We start from the raw sequence: 20,516 nt of genomic DNA on the forward strand, positions 1-20,516 counted from the left end.
CCAAACTCCTTGCTGTAGTATGACCAACAGGAGACTATTGATGTGTGTGGTGAGTTTGGTAGTAATAAGCTGTAATAGTGATTGAATATTATTGTATTCTCTTTTTTCGGAGTTGCACTTTGCAGACGGTCCCTGAGCACTCGTTTTTTCTCCGGCTGCGGATAGAGACCAATGTAATGTGTCCAGCTCGGAGGACGGCGCGTATTGGCTTTTTTTTTTTATCAGAATGTGATTGTAGTTCGTTGTCAACCTTACCACGGTACTTAGGAGACGTCATTTGTGTCTGAATAACGTTTTGTTCATGAGTTATTGATCCGTGAAATCAGAATCTCCCAATATCGTTCCAACTTTACTGAACTAAGCCAGAAGACAGTCTCATTTCATAGACCGCTCGGTTTGCTTTTCGTTCACTTTATTTTTATATACATTTATTTTTGGATGAAAACTTAGCGTGAGGAAAGGCATGTGTGGCGTGAGTGTGTGAGATATGGGTTAATTGCGTGACTCTCATGCTCAATGCGTGAGTGTTGGAAGCCCTGCTTTAACCACTAGGCGGTGCACACAAGGTACACACAGCCATAATAACTTTGTATTATTAGTGTAGGACACTTATGTATGTATAACATCTGAAGATGTGTAGTTTTATTCATTTTTTCACATAATTTTACAGCATATTGCTATATTATTTCAGACTCAGTATTTACATTCTTATATTCAAAGAAAATCAGTAATATCTTTAAAAACTACAAGTCCTTTTATATCAGCTGTGCACCGTTATGGTGTAAATATAACCTATCTATGAATTAGATCAAATGTAAAAGTCAGCCGAATTAGTGTTGATACTGCAAGGAGAAGTATTGTGTGAAGAGAAATGTAAGATGTTGTTTAATTGTTGATATATTTATGATCCACGTCAAGTATTCAGTTTCGGCGGCCTTTCTTCCAGTTTGTCTAGAAAGAACAACGGCAGATGTGTAATATGTAATGCAGCCAAACCGTGTATTACAATGCCGTTATGTGATGACTTTCAAAGAGAAAAGCAAGAACACTCGGAATTAAGTATTATTATTTTTTTTGTTTTATGTTTTTCCGATTTCATATCATATAAACACCAAATCCCAACATGCATTGCAGCTAAAACATCCAATCAGCGAGCTTAAACCATATCTTGGGTAATCGCTCGAAATGCCTACGTCTGTTTCCGTTTATTTTTATTTTGAAATTCAGTTCCTGACGGATGCCAAAAAAGCCAGAGATTATGGAATCAAACAAATAAATTAAAACAAGGATAATTATGTGTTATTGGTGAGTAAATAACAGTGTGTTATTTAGAAAATAATAACAAATTAGAAGGAAAAAAAGATTTAAAGAAATACAGATTTCAGTATTTTGAGGCTCTAAGCCCCATTTATTTTCCTCACAGATGACCAAAAAAAGTCTGACATTATACGATTTAAAATAAAAACAATAATCGGGGCTTGATATTGAGTAAGAACATGTTTTTATGAACCCGACAGCTTCCGGTCTTCCAAGACCCGAACGGACAAAAAGACGTGCTGCAGGCACGAAACATACTACCAATAGAAATACATTGCTTCTAAAATCGTTCTGTGTGACACGAAAAAAAGGGGGAAATCGTGTTGGTGAACACGAATCAATAGATTAAATGTTGTGACTATAACACGAAATGCCATGAGACTGGGTTGTGTGTGCACCTGGTGCCCTGTGTTGTCTCCTCCCCCCTCACCTGTGTCCTGTTCAGGTTATTAGTTTGTGTGTTTAATTTCAGTTTTTTCTGTCTGTCTTGGTGAGATTATTGATGTTGTTGGAAGGTTTTTTTGTTCAGAGGGATGTTTTTGTTTTTGCCTTGCCTTATTTTACTTTGTTGCTAGTTTTGCAAATAAAGTATTTTGAATTTGGATATTTTACATTTGGGTCCTGTGTACCTTGCCCTCCAGCCGTGACACTAACAGTTCATCTTAATCCACAATAAAATACTTTATTTTGGAAATATATGGATGACACAGTCGATTAGACGATGAGCATGAAGAGTTTTGCTTCATTGTAAATTCAGAACATTTGGTGATCGTCAAGGCTGTTACTAACCCAACAGCCAATATGTTTTATTCAAGTCATATCAAAAGAGGTGACGAACTGGAGGGCTTTGTTGAGTCTAATGTAAACAATACACTGTTTTTCCTTCTCAAAAGAGAGATAATTGGAACGGTTCAAATAAAACTGATGTTTTTACTTTTGTATAAGTAACCTTGGATATCAGGATACAGATCTGTAATTCTTTCATTTACACTGCGGACTCTATCTTAGCTGTACTGCAAATGCCGCAGATTCTGGGGTCTTACCTGGTAAAAACCTCCAAACTACCCCCCCCCCCCCCCCCCGTCATTAATCCCTTTTATCAAAATCCTACATCAGGGTAAAATCTGGCTTATCTTGTACAAAAAGACAATCAAATTAGGTAGCTGTGATTCCCCAGGACTACTAATGACCTCTGAAGTAGATTAATGAGTGTGATTTCCTTGATAGGAGAAATTAGAAGTCACCTCTAGTGTAGAAGAACATCTCATTGACCTCAGAAGTCCTCTTGACATCTTTGATGCATGTCCAACATCATTTAAATTCCACATTGTTTAAGTCTGTCTATCCAGGGAGGGAGGCTTTTTCAATTTAGTTAAGAGAAGCTGATAAAACATTTTCCCCGAGGCACATTTAAAGAGGTCCGTAAACAAACAGAGGAGAGGACAGATAATCCATGAGCAATTAATTAAGTACGGCAGTTCAGCCACATCCGGACACCGGAGTCACTTTTTATAATGAGTAAATGGAAGAGGAGAGACAACTGCATTTGTATTATCTAAGGTGTCTGCTTATCAGCTCTTCTTCTTCTCTTATTCTTTGTCTTCCTTATCTTTTATTTCCTGTTTCTAACACTCCCCTTTATCCTATCATTTCTCTGCTCATCTTTTGCTGTACTTAGCTGTTTTCCTCTTCACCTGGTGGCTTTTCTTATCACTGTCACATTCCTTTCTACAGTTCTCTCTACTTTTCTTTCTTTCTATTCTTCTCCTGTTAATCCCTTCCCGACTTGTTTTCATTTAAGGGCAATTTCTTGTTTTGCCAGTAGTGCCTGACCATCTTCTGACTTCCCGCCAACTGACAAGTTGCTCATCAATGTCTGCATAAAACGATTTCACCATGCATTGGTTCAATAGATCTGTTGCTGAGTGTCAAGAAGGCGGGACTAATCTACCAACATACCGTATCTACTATGAGCCTGTCGGAGGGCGGATGCAAGAGTACAGTATATCAAACGTATAGATAGAATGTATACATGAAATGATTCAGGAAGATGTCAAGCAGTTTCCAGGTGTTACCAAACGGCTAAAGCCTGAGCCACAACACCTCCTTTACCAACATGAACCATTTCAAACGGATAGACTACATCAACACATAGGAGGTTAAACCAAAGCACACCATTCACCGTGAAAAGAGATACAAAGAAAAGCATTCAGGGCGGCTGTTTGTGTTGCAGAGAGAAGTCAGTGTAAAAAGACAGAGGGAGATGAGAGAAAGACAGAAAAAGGAGAGAAAAGAAAAAGTCAGATGAAGGACAGAGAGAATATAAGAGAGAGGAAGAGAGGCAGACAGCTGTGCTATGTTACTTTCTTCCTCTTGCTTTTGCGTTCTGTTTTACGCTTAAAATGAACCAACCTTGTTTTTCTCTCAACATCAGCAGCAAGAAGCAGCTGGGAGACATGGCTGACCATGATTTGCAACCACATATTCATTTTTTATCCAAAATATATTAGGCCAGGCATCTGGAAGGTCAGCGGCGTAATGGCCATTGTATATTTTATGAGCAGGAGGAAGCAAAGCTCTTGGAGTTAATCATGTGCAGGAGGGGGTTTTCAGGTAGAGACAAGGGCGCTGCTTAAATCATCACATAAGCCTCCCCAAAAAGGTCAGACGCTTCAAAACGACACTGAATGCCCTAGAGTGGATAGAGTGGCTGTAATCATTTGGAGCGCCTGCCATTGTCTACGGGCCAAACACATTTGTGGAGGTGACATTGGACGTCTAGCGCATTTCCAAGGCTGCTGTTTGCTAGTACTGTAGGTGTTTTCCTCTGTATGTTACATTGGGATGAAAGAAAGTAACAATATGTTTTTCTTCACTCATGTCTTCAATTACTTTTTTTTTAATCTTTTTCATCCTTCAATAGGTAAATGTTGCCATTAAATGATGAGAATACAGATGCATGGTGTGGTTAGCGTTAGCTGTCTGCTTTATTTCCCACAGTGACAAAATGAAGACTTGGAGCAGCTCTAAAACTTAATAGAAAGTATTTTTAAACAAGAGAACAGTTAGCATGTCTTCCATCCAGTTATCCTAGTATGACTAAACCATGGTAAACTTGTATGCACCAAGAAGACATTTCATAGTAGGTATTGTGAACCGTCTCTCGGATATTATTTGTGTGGTTAGCAGTTTTTCCTGGGCGTCTGATTTAGGAATGTCAGTTCAGTAATCAAAATGTTGACATACTATCTATACTTAATCCCTGCGTAAATATGACCAGCCAGCCCTTTTCTCTCCCCTTGAAGTAACTTCATATTCATAGAACCATATATTACATAGTACAACCTGCATAGACTGTTCTCTCAAATACTAGATATGTGTCTCTGTGTGAAAGATGCTTTTATTTTAGTGTCTTTTGTCCTTGATTTAAAAGCTATTTTGTTTTGTGCTGTGTAAGTTGTTACAATATTAGGATGTGAGACAAAGTTCATCCTTATTTAATTCATTATCACTCAAAGAGGTCCGTGATGAGTGCTGCGGGTCAATACACTTTTTGTTTTTGGAATACAATTCTTGCAGCATGACACAATAGGCTTTTGTTTTGATCCAGACATGAAATGTAATTTAATGCCGATAAATGAAGAAAATGTTTACGTTGTAATTCCTAAAGACACACCAATCAGAGATGACAAAGCAGTGCTGGGGAGCAAAGTCTGACAGTCCAGAACTCAACTGTCTGCATCTCCAGTCTGTCTTGTACAGCATCAGCAGTGAGATGTGGTCTGACTTACATTCCATTTAATTTAACTATTGAAGCTTTCATCTTAAGCGACTTACAATAAGTGTAATCAACCATGTTGGATAGGAGAAAAAACAAGATCCAGTCTGTTAACAATGCGTGTGGGGCAGCTGAAGTGCTGATAATATATTTGCAGGATTGTATTCATGTTGGCAATGTGTTTAAATCCCAGGCCGCAATAAAAGGAAGCCTATGGCCATAAAGTTTCTATCCTGTCGATAAACCCATACAGCTCCTCAAGCACTGCGTTGTTATCCGCCTGCGGCGGGACACACACTGATGTACAACAACCAATGTAAATTCCCCGGGCTGATAAAATGGCCAGGTGCTCTAAGTCTTAAGAAATGATCTCCACTTTTGGGCACCACTTGAGGTAGACAATAGAGCACCTCCTCCCTATCTTTTTGTAGTGTATTGAGTTCGGTCCTGGCAAACAATGAAATCCATGCAGGGGGCAATGGCAACCCGAAGGTGTAAGTCTCAATCTCAGTTCCTAATGTCAATTTGCAATGCAATCCTACTTTGCAGTTTATCCATTTTATTTATCAGCGATTGGACCTTTGCCAGAACAATACACATTAGAGCAAGCCGGTTTTTCAAGTTTCCTCAATCTGACTAGAACCCGGTCAAAGACTTTTTCTTCTGTGCTTTCTAGTAAAGCAGCAGCAAGAGGCCATGGGTATTCCCCATTGTTTGCCGGTCTTGTATGAGACTGCTGCCACCCAAGTTCAGATATGTGGTACTTTGTCTCTTTCATATTGAATGATAGGGCTTGCTTGCTTGGCCATTTTGCATGTTTCCAAAAAAAAGTTAAAAGGCAAAAATCCAAGGCGCAATTTGGTAAATCATGGAGCAAGACCGAAACATTATGCTCTTTAGTTTGGCAGACCTAAAGTCCAGACGGGAATTATACAGCATGATTATTAGTCCAGATAACTGCCACGAAGGATAATGGTCTCCCTATTGAAAGCATTTACAACTAGACCATACCACCAAAACCCATCCATCACATGCAGACGACCAATTGATGAGTTTTGCGTTGGGACACAAAAGCTAGTGTCAAAGATGATACCTATTGTATGTGCGATGTGAACTTATTAAGAAGCGTTTGACATTCTGACAGAAAAAAAAGATCTAAACATGAGGGAAAAGCCCTATTGACCCTATAATTCAAAACCGTTTAAGCTTGTCATAAATGTGAGGGGACATAAGCTGTTATTTCAGGATTACTTTGACTGGGTCAGTCAGTGTCAGGATACCTATGATGTATTTCTGTAGAAATCCTCTTATAAAAACTGATCATGTGTTGAAAGGGAGAGCAGCATAATGGAACTGTATTTTTTGTTATAAATGAACAATGAATTGCTTTTCTGTCAGCTGCTATTTAAGCTGTATCTCTCTGCACTATGGGACCAGAGATGGCTGGATAACTATTGTTGACAACAAATCAAAATCCTAATTGGAGCTTTCAATCTGACAGCAGGCCAACGACAAGCTCAGTGTTTAACAGCTTAAAAGGGGACAAAGCATTGGTATAAATGGACAGTTTTGGAAAGTGTCCAGAGCAAAGACATACACAGAGATAAGACATTGTCAGTATTAATAAAAACTAAGCCTAGGTTACGCTAAGGTCACACACACACACAATTGATAATGGTGTCAGGATGTCACCTTGCTAGGAAGGCTATCGATTTTCAAACAACATGTCCACAGTCACGTATCTCCACTTTGAAGATCCCATTTCACAAATGTAATGAGTACTATAATGTTTTATAATTCTTAAGGTGTACCAAAATAGAGTAAAAAAATAGGACAGCTGTATTTCAGTTAATATTACGATGGGTAGATGTTACTTTGCTCCATTCTTAGAGAAAAAAGGAAAGAGTAAAAGGAATACATTGTATTGGATGATATTTAGTCCCAATAATAAAAAAAATGTAAGTCCATTATTGTGTCCAGATATACACATCACACTACAAAACCCTAGTTCAAAACAGAACAAATATTCCTTTTATATAGATGCCAAATCACATCCTCTGAATATCGATTATACACCCGGAAAAGAGGACAGAACTCAGACGATTAAGCAAATATACATACAATAAATTAAACGAGCAATGGACACTACAGCAGGTGCAACAAGCATAATAGGGAATAATTAAGATAGTTTGAAGAGGGGTTGTACTATGAAGTGATCCATAGTCAGATAGCCTAATAACTATAGTAAATGGCGGTTAGCACACCCCAGGTTTAGAAAACCATACACATGTATACAACCAATCTCTCTGTCAGTCTGTTTGGCCCCATTATAACCAGACCATCAATCTCCTGTTCAACAAATACACAACTTTCCTTCCCAAAGAAAATGTTTTACAAAAGAGCACTTATTGAGGATTTTTAAATGACTGAAGCATGCTGGTGAGCATCATAGGTCCGTCAAATGCTGAATGGATGAATGTTAAGTCTTTCTCTTACCTGTACCTCCACTCCATAGCCCATATAGACAGTGATGACGTAGCTGCAGTCCATAGTGGATTGAAAAGCAGAGCTGGACTGTGGAGGAGCTTTTATGTATCCGTCTGGCCCGGTCAGGTTCATCTGGCAGGGAACTGCAAGGACAAAACAGCACCATTGAAATGTTTCTAATGGAAGTAGTGCTGACATATAACACACACACACACACACACACACACACACACACACACACACACACACACACACACACACACACACACACACACACACACACACACACACACACACACACACACACACACACACACACACACACACACACACACACACACACACACACACACACACACACACACACACACACACACACACACACACACACACACACACACACACACATGCTGCCGAGGTGTCTCTCTTAGAACTGGCCACTTTAGGGACAACATCTTTCAGCAACCAATGCAAATCTTTCATTTTGGCCGACAAACAGAAGTCTAGGAAGGATCTCAAAGAGAGTTCAGGCAATAAGGAACACAAGGCCCATGGTCTTGACTGGCCGAAAGTGGAAAGCCCATGCCTAGGTCAACCAATTGGTAGGTAGACTGCAGCAGCAAGAAATAGTTTGCAGGGTCCAGGCAGAGAGGGCATCAATAGGGAAGGACTAGGCTCTAGTCCATGGCCAATCAGAAACAGAAAGGAAATAGTGGTAGAAGAGGTGAAAAGGACAGAGGAAGGAAGCTACAAGATCAAGTCTGTGATGCAGGGCAACAAGGAAGCTTGGACAACCTGGACCGGGGTTGTCAACTGGAAAATCAGTTTTTCAGACTTGCGGAAGATCACATAGGCAAGACTCCGCCTATTTATCAGGTCAGCCTACAATAAGCTTCCCTGTCAGAGGAACCTCCACCAGTGGTTTCGGAACAAGAAGTTCCTGACATGGTGTGGTCCACTACGGTAAAAGCTGCACTCTATGACCTCATTGTACCATTGGAAGATGGAATTAAGGTCGCCGTTTCAATGAAAGACGGTCAAGGGTTCATAGCAGCTGAGTGCAGGGAGGCTGGCTGGATGACCAACATCTGCCAAGTTTAAATTAGGGCTGTCAACCTTAGGCTTCATAGGGATGCAGGAGAAACAGGAGGAAAGCTGAAGAAGGCAATGAAATAAAAGTCAGCTTCTGGCTAAGGCTGGAGAAAACAAAGACAGACGTTGTTTCTGGATATAAAGAGAGAAATGTTGAGAAATGGCGGAAACTGGTTGATATGTTTTGCCACTATCAAGGATGTCCTTTTAGAACCTTTTTCCATGTTGTATGCTATCTTTATTGTATATAAGTTGCATCTAAGCATCTGATCCGGTAGGTGCAGCTATGGCTGATATTGTATGTCACAGGTCCTGTAAAGAGATGCTGGATACTCTCAAGAGACATCTACGACATGCAAAGGCATATTTTAAACAGAGTCTTTACACACATGTTTTTGTTAATGTCTGCTGGCCCATAGGTGGATTTATTTTCTAATCCAAACACAATTGCATTTGCCATATGTTGCACGGATTGTAAAGTATTTGCAATTCTATCATGGTCGGTGTGGGGGAAACTTCTGAAGCAATTGGAGTCAGGACTCAGAAAGACACGAGGAGAGCTGGAGCTTTGATGGCAAACATCACACGACATGTCACGGGCCGCGAGTTGACCACACGGTACAGATGTCACAATCAGTTCTGAAGAACCCTCCTGTAGCTCGAGGTTTTAACTAGTTCAGAGTGTAATAATCAGCATTCTTCAATATATAGACTAAACAGCTGAGGACACTGAATCACATTTGTTGTCGCTTATGGCTCGGGGTCATCTAAACCTTGAGAAGGATGTGTTCCAGGTGTCCCACAACAATAACTATCTCTGACAGAGAGTTGCCTGGTCACAAACTGGTAACAACAACAAAATGCTAGGGCAGCCCCTCCTTAAGGGAGATAGCATGCTGCCCAAGGCTGGGCATCTGCGTCAGAGGGCAAAAGGTAAACATCTATGGAAATGATTCCCTGAGAGTCGGCTATATATAAAGCAGTCAATTGTCTTGTTGTCTCTAGTTGGCCCAGTCTCCTGTAGCAATGCTGCTGTATGAGCTCAACTCATTTCCATTTCCAGCAATGATTTAGTGTAACTATATTATACGTACTGTAGACACCTAGACACCCTGTGTGACTTTGTTGGAAGGTCTTCCGCCTCTCTGGCTGCCTTTCCAAGCAGCTCAGCCTGCCTTGGGACAGCTCGGGACAGAATATTTTATAGTGGCCTTCATCCCTCCCTCTCTCTGAGCTAAAAAGTAAACTTTTTTCAAGCACTTCCTTATTATGAAGAACATCCTCTCTGTGTCCTCTGGCACTTCACCTGAGGGACCGTCCACTCCAGAATTATAACTGCACTGTGCTGCCATTCAATGAGTACCTGGGTGCGTGAGAGTGGGATTTGTGACAGTACAGTCTGTCTGTCTTTGACCTGCCATCACCCTGCACACAGATGAGCTGATTAATCAAGCTACCCGTCTGTCTCTTCAGGATTACAAAGTCCACTCACAGATCACCTTCCTGATATTTATTTTCCCCATCCGCTCTCTTCATGACAAATCCTCAAAGAGTGTTATGCCGTGTTCTCTTGATTAAGGGTTAGTGATGCAGCGATGTAGTTGTAGTTTATTTCAGCCCCGTGGCTGTATGATCGTGAGAGATATAAATGGAAAAGATATTAGTCAGGGTGTGAAGACAAGAAGATGAATACATTCATATCAATGATTGCCCTATAAATAAGGTCACAAATTCATAAATATGTTGTTTTGTGTTGATGTACCTTTCACCTTTTTTCTTGTCAACGGCTTCATGTACAACTAACAAGGAGAAGAAAGTCTGCTTTACTCTTGAGTATCTGAAATGCCTCTTAACACTGGTTTACCGGTATTACAGTCTGACCAACTACTTTGTAACATTCAGTAGCCATCTTTAGAAAAATCTCTACAATCTCTTTCCATTTCTTTGGAATAGTAAGGGTAAGATACAAACTGTAGTCATGGTCCATAGAAAGGTACATTATTGTTATTGGAAATATTAAAAAGACTGTGTTCTTTTAGTTTGAAAAGTGGACTAAAAGACAAGAACATTTATTGGGCATTTGCGAAGGGTATTTATGGCACTTAAAAAACCTAGTACATGTTAAAGGTGGTGTGTAAATGTCAAAACTAATTTGTTAATCAATGTGTTAAGAATTGTTCACAAAACATACAGTATATGTCAACATAATATTCTTTTGTCATGTAAAAGTAGTTTACACTTTACAAGAATTTTGAAAATATAAGTATGTTCTTATGAAATATGATATTGTTGTTAAGAGGCCGTTTTTATGAACTTCATATTAGCGATGTCCCGATCACCTTTTTTTGCTCCCGATCCGATTCCGATCATTTGATTTTGACAATTTGCCGATACCGATTTTTCCCGATCCGATCTTTATGCAACGCATTAAGAGAAAAAAAAGAAAAAAGCATTGAAGTTGTCCCTTAAGGTTATTTTTTTAATTTAAATTGGATATTCTATCGAACATGGATATAGCTGCTTTTTTTCACAGCAGCATTGGATCAGTTCAGTTGTGCAGCATTGGATCAAAACAAAATAAAGCTTATCAGTACTCGTTAGCTTACTGCTACGATTAGACACTGCGCCCTGCCCACTCTGTTGCCAGATTTGAGAGAAATAAGCAACCAGGTTTATGAAAACAAGCCCCAAAGAAGCACGAAATACATGATGTTGTGTAATTTAAAACCAAAAATAAAGGCCTCAGGATGACTTTAAGACTTGAACATGTTCATTTTTGTTTTGTAACATTGAATACAAAATTTTAAAAAATAAATAAAAAATAAAAATAAAAAAAATATCCCGATTATTTTTCCTCCCGATTCCGATCTTTTGAAAATCACGTGATCGGCTCCGATCACGTGATCAGATCGGGATATCTCTACTTCATATGTTTGTTTCATCTACTTTCATAAAGTAACATACATATCCTGCGTTCATCAATGGGGCTGAGTTAGAGAAAGTGAACAGTTCTCAGAGAGCCTGACCGGGCCTTCACCTTCCTGACGGAATAAGCTCAAAAGTGGCTATATTTGAATGGAATCTTAACAAGGCAAAATACCCCAGCCGAGTTCTTCTAGAAGAGCAATATATAAACTGACTGAATGCTCCATATTTCAGATGCATTTAAAGATAGTTTCCCCCAACCCCAGTTACAACCTATAGCATGAATCACTATCACCAAAACAGGTAACACCTACTGTATATTGCTCAATGGCACTTGATTGAAGTCCTTGCATTGCAATATTAAAAACTATACATATGTGGGGAAGTTCCTGGGAAAAGCAACATACTTCAGATTTATGTAAAGTTCTATCTTAAACCGCAACTGCATTATGTTTTTTTAGGACATTTCATGTTCAAAATTATAGAATATTTAGTTTCTAGAATTTTAAGTTACAGTTCAAGAATTTTAAATTAAAGTCAAAGTCTAGGATGTTTTGCTACAATTTTAGAATATCAAGTGACAATTCAAGAATAATAAAATGTTAATAATAAATCATCAAATATCTCCCAGTATTCTCTGGCAGTAATACTGGGAGAGGTGACAAGGTTGAGATTTCTGCTATTACTTTTATATTCATTAAAATGAAAAATAATGAAGTTATATATGTAGGATGTTTAGCTTCAATTCAAGCCATGACCATAATGTAAAACTATCGCCATAAAATTGAAAATAACATATATAGAATATTGAGGTACAATTTTGGAATGTTCAGTTACATGTCTTGGAAAACACATACACATCTGCATGGACACAACAGCACTGAGGTTAATACAGAATATTTCCCCCATACTTGTTTTCAAATCATCAAATACACTACGTGGTATATTTACCTGGACTCTGCATGGTGGTTATGATGGTTGTGGTGGTTATGGTGGTGGTGGTCGTCTCCTCTTCATCGCTGCTGGGCTTAACATTCAGCACAGGCTCTTCTGACCTCACCTCATCTTCCTCTCTGGCAGCAGAGGCGATGTTGGCAGCCTGGTCTTTTAAAACCTGGCTGGTGACTGGAACAGGGTTGTGGGAGTGAGGAGTGACTGCTAATCCGTGCATTACAAGGGTTGTTTGCATGTAGGAGCTTCCAATGAACTCATCCGAAGCCTTTTTATCTCCGTTATTATCCGGCGGAGCCCCCGATGGTAGGGTGGGGAAGCTGGAATGAGAGCTGGATAACCTGATGTCTTCAAAGTACTTTGGCTGAGAGTGTTGGGGGGGATTCCTGTAGAATGGGTGGTGGTAGGGGACGTTGACAGGAAGGGGGGTGGTGACAACGGGGAGCCTCCTGCCCGTGTCTTGGGTGGTGGAGTACAAGCTGGCCCCGCTTTCTGAAGGCCCCCCAGGGGTGATAGATCGACCATCCTCAGAGGCGGACGCTGCAGAGAACAGAAGAGAAAAACATGTAGGTGGATGGATTCGTACCACAATAATGGATTTCTGGTTTCATTTTCCTGACTGTACTTTGGCAGAAAACCTCTCCATCAATTGTTTTATTTAGGTCACCAGTGTTTTTGTAAGAGAGACATAGTTGAAAGGGGGAGACAGAGGGGCCACACATAAATGCACCCTGGGTCAGTCTGGAATAATGGTTCAGCAGGAAGAGAGAGTAAATGCTATTAGTAATACAAAGGTTTTTTGCAAAGTTTATTCCCCCGTCTATTATCATTATTCCATTTCTTTTTGCAACATTAAGCTATAGATTTCTGTAAGCTCTGATTTTTTAAAAACTTATATTTTAAATGTTGATAAGGTGTGGTTACGTCAAATGATGATGTTGAGGTCTTCCGAAAGTGGTTTAGAAAAATCACGGACTGCTACTGGCAACACTGAATGTGTAATGCACAGATGGTGAGAGAGTTGAGAATAGGTGCTGGGGGTCCACTTAGTCAGTCAGAGCCCAGAGAACTACCTCAGATGCCATGTGACTATCTGACACATACACACTCTATACATTAGAAGACATTTAATTCTCTTGTCCAGCAGAGAAAGCCTTGGAACTGATGACCCAGCTCTTCCTTAATCACACAAAGACACTAACTCAAATGGGAAATGGACATGCATTTAAACAGCTGTATACAACTGTCCAGTCTTTGCGACCCCTAAAAAGCGCTTTTACATAATACAAGTCAGTATTCTCAGCATTCACCCATTCACACAAGGCATACCAAGGCAATATGTGGGTGCCAACTGCTCTAACTCATATTCAAACACTCACACACCTTCGGCCATGCCATTGGGAGAAAATGTGTGGTTCAGTATCTTGCCCAAGGACATATCAGCATGTTGACCGCTGGGGGTCGGGATCTAACTACCAACCTTCTAAATGGTGGACAACTATTCTTCCTACTGAGCCACAGCGGCATCCTATGTAGGGATTAAGCTTTTTTTAAGTGCTTGGTATTTGACTTTCCATTGTACCAGCATTACAATTATAAAATTACCACAAACTGATGAGCCAACAGTAAGCATGGGGCCTTTGTTACATACTGTAGTTGGTAATCCTACCTTGAAAGATTCAGTGAAATTCAGATGAATTCTACTTTCCATGAAACAACTTACAGTATTGCATTAAGCTACATTGTTAAAAACTGCTATGGTGGAATTTTTAATTATGCGGGACTGTACAAATATCCATTATTTTAAGGATTTAGTGTGGAATTCAGCAGTTGCTGTCAGCTGAGAGACTGGAAGGACTGAACAGACATTTCTATTGGAGTTCTGCTATAATTAGACTTGCTGCTGTGTCGTTTATTTTAATGGCATTCCACTATAAGCACATTTTGCGAATATACTTTATACATGTATCCCTCTACTCAGAGGAAGAGATTCCGACTGTGTGACTGAGTTATCTGTCTTGAGCTCATTTCACAGAGCTGCAGTGATTTTGACAGCAGAAAGTATAACTTCATAGCCAGAGAATACATCTGAAATTCAGTCCCGCTCTTTATCTGTCCTTGTTCACTGCTCTGCTTCACTCTGACATGAAGGCAGAGAAAACGTGTCTCATGCTCTGGATGGAGACAGGCACATTCCCTCAAAGACTCACTCCATCTCCCAAAGCTGAATTTAGACATCGTGATGGCCACAGCCGCACATGGGAAATTGGTAATGTAATCCTAAAGCACACTCACCTCCATTAGTTTCCACCTACACAGGTTCATTTCAGTTGCTCTCCACCACACAGTGGATTAAAATGGTTTATTTGCTTTTAACCTCACATTGTTTAGTTAAGGTGCTCACACTTTAGCACTGTCAGGTTAACATGGGTATTAGTTTGCTTTACAAATCATTCTTTCTTTGTCTTCGAGTTATCGTGCTTGTTGGGTAGGTTTCTTCCTGGTGGAGCAAAAGAGTGGAGCTAAGGGTTGAGGACACTACAATCTGGTAGCAGCCAATTGGGCCAAACCATGTGCTTTCATGTCATGGGGGGGCTATGGGTTCAGTTAGTTTGTTTAGTGTGGTGTGACCATTTAAGTTACCCCCTGTGTGTTATTTTGTTTGGCCAAGTTACTAAATGTGTTCCCTCCTTTTTCATTGTTGGACACACACATAGCTGAATTGAGTCCCACCGGCCATAACCCGCTTGTTGTTAGACATAGACTATATTAAGGTGTTGACTCAAAGGATCCAAAGCTGCAAGCTGCGGTTATACACAAAATAAGAAGAAGATTGTGAGGTCAGTTTGTTGAGAGCACCATATTCAGTTGTTGTTATATTGATCAGTTATTTTGTATTGACCTGTTATATTGGCCTAGCTGTTGAGATTCTTGGTTTAAAAGGATTTTTCATTTTTTGGGGGAAATAACCCAGATATCTTTAAACAACTCGTTTTACGCTAAATGGTAAAACGATGGCTTACCCTCCCTATCCTTCTCGTAATAAGACTTAATATTCATTCCTGAGGAGATTTGATGAGCCGCTATAATTCTCCCAGTGTAATGATCAGCGCTCCCCTCCCAAGTGCACCTGTGAGATCTAGTCTGAGACCCCTCCAGGAGGCTATCATCCACTGAGGGAAGTCTTATGTTTCTTTAACAATGCTTCATTTCCACCATAATGGCTCCCACTCTCCCCCGACTAATAGCTATCTGCTTCAAACAATCAGGGTTTATTGTAGCTGAGCCACTTCCCAGCCAACACACTCCAACACACACAGGCTGGCAGGTAAATCTACAAGAAATACAGTGAAGGAGAAAGAATCCCAAATGGACTCACTGGTTACCTGTTCTCAGCCTGCTGCCGCGAGGTGGAACACATGATGTGCACGCTCTAGGTGCGCAGTGGATTCTGTCAGTTCCTTTGACACTAAGTAAATCAGATGCATGTATGAAACATGACTGATTCTTTTGGAGGAGACAGCTTTAAAAAGAAACCTTTTCAAAAATCTTTAAATTCATATTCATCCCCATCACATCTGTGACCATTATTTTGATATATTTACTGCTGTTCCTTCTTCTTTTTATTTATACGTCTTAATGTGTGTATATATGTGTCTATGTATCAGTATGTATATATACTGTATATATATTATGTAAACTGTATGCGGCTGTGTAGGTGTGTATGTATGTATGTATATATATATATATATATATATATATATATATATATATATATATATATATATATATATATATATACATATATACATATACATATATACACATACATATATACACATATATACATATATACATATATATATATATATACATATACATATATACACATACATATATATACATATATATATATATACATATACATATATACATATATACATATATACATATATACATATATATGTATATATACATATACATATATATATATATATATATACATATACAAGTATATATTTATTCTTTGGGATGGTGAGAAACATCATTTTGATTTCCCTGTCTGTATTACACACAGACAATTGACAATAAGGTTAACTTGACTTTGATTTTGACTTTGATTTTGACTTATTTGGCGTTAACACACATTCATCTAAAAGAAAATGTCATATAAAGAATTTCTTCTTTCCCGTAGATATACCTACAAGAGTAACTTTGGAGTTCAATATCTTCCACATGCTTACTGCAAGGGCTGGGTATCAAAGCACTGACCCTCTTACACCAATATCATCCCTAAACCAATCGCCCTGCCGGATAACTTTGTGAAGATACAACACTGTATGTGTTCTTGTATCGATGTTCCACACACGTTCAATATTATGTTCAGAAAATGATTAATGTTCAGGTTATTCACAGCGACTTTCACGTGGTGGTGGTGATGACGATGTCGCCATCGAAGCCATTCTGACTAAACAATAACAAGTTATGGACCCAAAAAAAGTAATAGTACTTGTATTTTTCTTGAGTTGCAACAACTCTCTACTCTCACAATGAACTGTTGTTGCTCAGGTTTATCCCGCCCCAATTTCAGTGTTCAAGCCTCAGCCTATTAAATGATCAGTCCACAAAGGATACCGTTTTTGCTCTTCCTTTTAGTGTTTTTACTTTTCCTTCAGCAGCAGTTTTCTAGGCTTTGTGATGCAGCAGGAAGAATAATGTGAAAAGGGGCAAAGCACCCTAAGAGACACTTTGATGTCTATCCCCCAGGCTGTCAGAGAGCCACAACAGAGAATGTAAGCCTGTCCTTGAATAAACCATGAGTCCGATACAAATCCCAATCATTAAAGTTCAGAGGAGTTTACAGTAGAAGATGAAACGGCCGGGAAGAAAGGACCCAAAGCCTGATCACTGGATTATTTTTAAACTCTCTCCATGGATGCACATTCATTCAGCTGAAAACTACAGCACCTGGCTGACTAAGCATTCATATCACTGTACATGAAGGTTTTTCTTTGCTGGGAGGAGAGAAAAAAAGAGTCTTAATGTCCTTCTTAAATACATATAAATATTTTAATAAGCAACTTCTCTGTACGGGGGAAGGGTGATTTGTTCCCTCCGGAATATTCTACTTGTCTGCCGAGAGAACAAAATAGAGCACTTACTCTGCCTCTGTCTGTGGAGCGAGGAGCATCTGGATCAAGCAGTTTTGTTATGAACTTAGAACAGACATGAAAGGAAGAAAAGAAGCAAACTCCTACGCTGCGTTTTAACAGAATGTCTTTGATTTTGGCTTTGGATCAGCTGACCATTTGGTGTTTGTGCAGGAAGAACTGAGAGGGTACCAGCAGGCCAGGCAGGTGTGTGTGTGTGTGTGTGTGTGTGTGTGTGTGTGTGTGTGTGTGTGTGTGTGTGTGTGTGTGTGTGTGTGTGTGTGTGTGTGTGTGTGTGTGTGTGTGTGTGTGTGTGTGTGTGTGTGTGTGTGTGTGTGTGTGTGTGTGTGTGTGTGTGTGTGTGTGTGTGTGTGTAGTTTTGTTATCAAGGATAATCTTTGTCCTGATAAAAGAAAGCTGACTAGACTAGATTCTCAAAGAAAAGGAAAATGATCCCAAATCAGGGCATTCACAGACCTAACATCAGTACTACAGTCACTTTAACAGCTGTACTGTTTGCATTCACTAAACATTGTAATAGTTTCTACTTTGTCATTATTTCAATAATTATAGAGTGGTGCAGTGATGACCTATTATGTAGCCCGATCTGAAAATTTGCATCAAAAGGGCTACCTCGACAAAAAGCAATTGGATTTTCTCATTGGATTTTTGAATTTTTGCACAAAATCGATATTTGGTAATCAGACATTGCTTAGACGTTTTGTTAAGGAAGAATAATCTCCACATATTTATGCTACTTGTATACTAGTGAAAGCTTAAATGCAATTACCAGTATTAAGGCTTACATAAGGCTATACACAGAATACATCACGGTAGCTAGTATGCTCATCACTGCACCTAAGAATACGGCGGACTCGTGTTTGGTGCATTAAGTAGTTCTCTTTTTCTTTTCTTTTTATTTTTATTTTTGTATCTGCTATGCCACTTTTTGCTGCAACAATGTAAATTTCCCGGCTGTGGGACATCCACCATTGTGGTATTTAATGATTTTTTTAAATGTTGATAACAAAATGCGAAAGTCTTTTGCGTGAATCACAGACTTTATTTTAGGCATCTAACCATTCATAACCACAACATTCAAAAAGAGACAAGATAATCAGATGTAGTAAAATGCTAAATCATTTAGGATTGATTCCAACACCACTCCATTAAGCTAATATGAATGAGACCAGGGCTGCCCTTGGCCCCACGCAAAGTTATGTGATGAGGCCCCCCTCGTCGCGAGTGTCGAGGGGGGGGGGGGGGGGTGCTAGTGGAGCATGGGCCGAAACTGTGGCACGGTTACAGTAATTGCGAATGAGGCCGTAATAAGATGAGGCACCCTCCGCGAGGTGAGGCCTCATCCTGTACATGTCACATAAAAACCTTAAATAATTTATCAGAAAGATATTAACCTCCCTGGAATCAGAAGAGTGTTTGAAAAGTTACCATTGCTTGCATTTTCATATTTGAATCCGTCTAAATTGGGCATTCCGCTGGACAACACACACTTAGTCAGTTAGGTTTCCTTGACGAAAAATATAAACTATAATGCATTTTTTTTATTATCTATAAAATCCGATTCTCTCTGTAGAACACGGAAATACAAATAAGAATCTTTTTGGATGCCAATTTCATGTATAAACAACTATATTTGTAGCACATGTTAAATGTTTATATGAGGAATAATTGATTGTAAGGCATAAATCCAGAATCTTAATCCAGTGTTGCCAGTAGCAAAATGTTACCCACTTTAAAACGTCCCTCAGCAAATTGATCCATCTCCTAACACCTGCAGCGAGGGACACTCATTCATGCAGTATTAATAATAGCAGGTATAGGCAAACATCATTATACCCAAATACAAGGCTCTCAGCCTGCCTGTGGCTCATTAAAAACTGAATACCAGAAACATTAGAGTCAAACCAACTTTGCTCTGGCAAAAACATGTTAATCTATATTGCTTAATAAAAACATCTGCAGCAAACAAATTAATACAAATGTTAATAATTTAGTTACACAGCATGTGGCATGTCTTTGTTAAAGAAGAATAAGCCCGGCCAAACATTAGACTGGATGCTGGGTGATTTGATGATGGAATATGTGCCTTTGCATGGCTAATCATATAACTTTTTCTATTGAAGTCTTACTAGCTGATGCACATGAATAACCGGAAAGTACTTTAGCTGCTAATGTGACTAATTGCTTGCTGATTTTATACAGCATGGTCAAATAAAAAACAATGGTCCCACTACAATTGGCTGGCATTTGAACTTGAAATGCCATTCCAAGACTGTTCAATGACCCCAGTATGCAAAAAGCTGCATGATTTTTGCACCAAACTGCATGTGATTAGCATTAATGTAGTATCTGGTTGTGACAACGGCTAACTAGGGGCTAACCCTAACCCTGATTCTTGTCAATTTGGCCATGCCAGTGTTTTCCTCACCCAAAACTAGTCTAACATTGGAGCAATATTCAGCCCTTTCCCGACAAGTTAGCATGACATGGTTGTGTGTGTCCTCAGAAGGTCCAGTTGTGATAGACACGGTTCGCCACTGCTATTTTGGTACTTCTCAATGTAATATGACTACTCCAGTTATCCCTGCTGCTACCACTAATGCCATACAATGTACTGCTCTTATTACCACAAGTACTATGACTACTATTGCTTCTAGAGTGGATGACTTTAACATTAATTTCACTCCATGTTGCACCCGATACAACAGAATATATTAATACTATGCACTACATCCATGGTAGCTCCTGTATAGCAACCAATATCAATGTTCTTGTTTATAGTATAACGAAACTGA

General features: G+C 39.3%; 1 protein-coding gene across 1 annotated transcript in view; it reads right to left on the reverse strand.

The window, feature by feature from the left end:
• LOC307034871 (seizure protein 6 homolog) overlaps positions 1-20,516 on the reverse strand; it is a 361,762-nt gene that overhangs the window by 221,949 nt on the left and 119,297 nt on the right. Inside the window, exons 2-3 of the mRNA XM_079673797.1 lie at positions 12,551-13,090; positions 7,592-7,725 (exon numbers count right to left, since the gene is read on the reverse strand). Coding sequence (XP_079529923.1) covers positions 7,592-7,725; positions 12,551-13,090 — 674 coding nt within the window. The remainder of the gene's footprint in view (positions 1-7,591; positions 7,726-12,550; positions 13,091-20,516) is intronic.

Source organism: Notothenia rossii (genome assembly GCF_949606895.1).
Source record: "Notothenia rossii genome assembly, chromosome: 4".
Taxonomy (NCBI): Eukaryota; Metazoa; Chordata; class Actinopteri; order Perciformes; family Nototheniidae; genus Notothenia; species Notothenia rossii.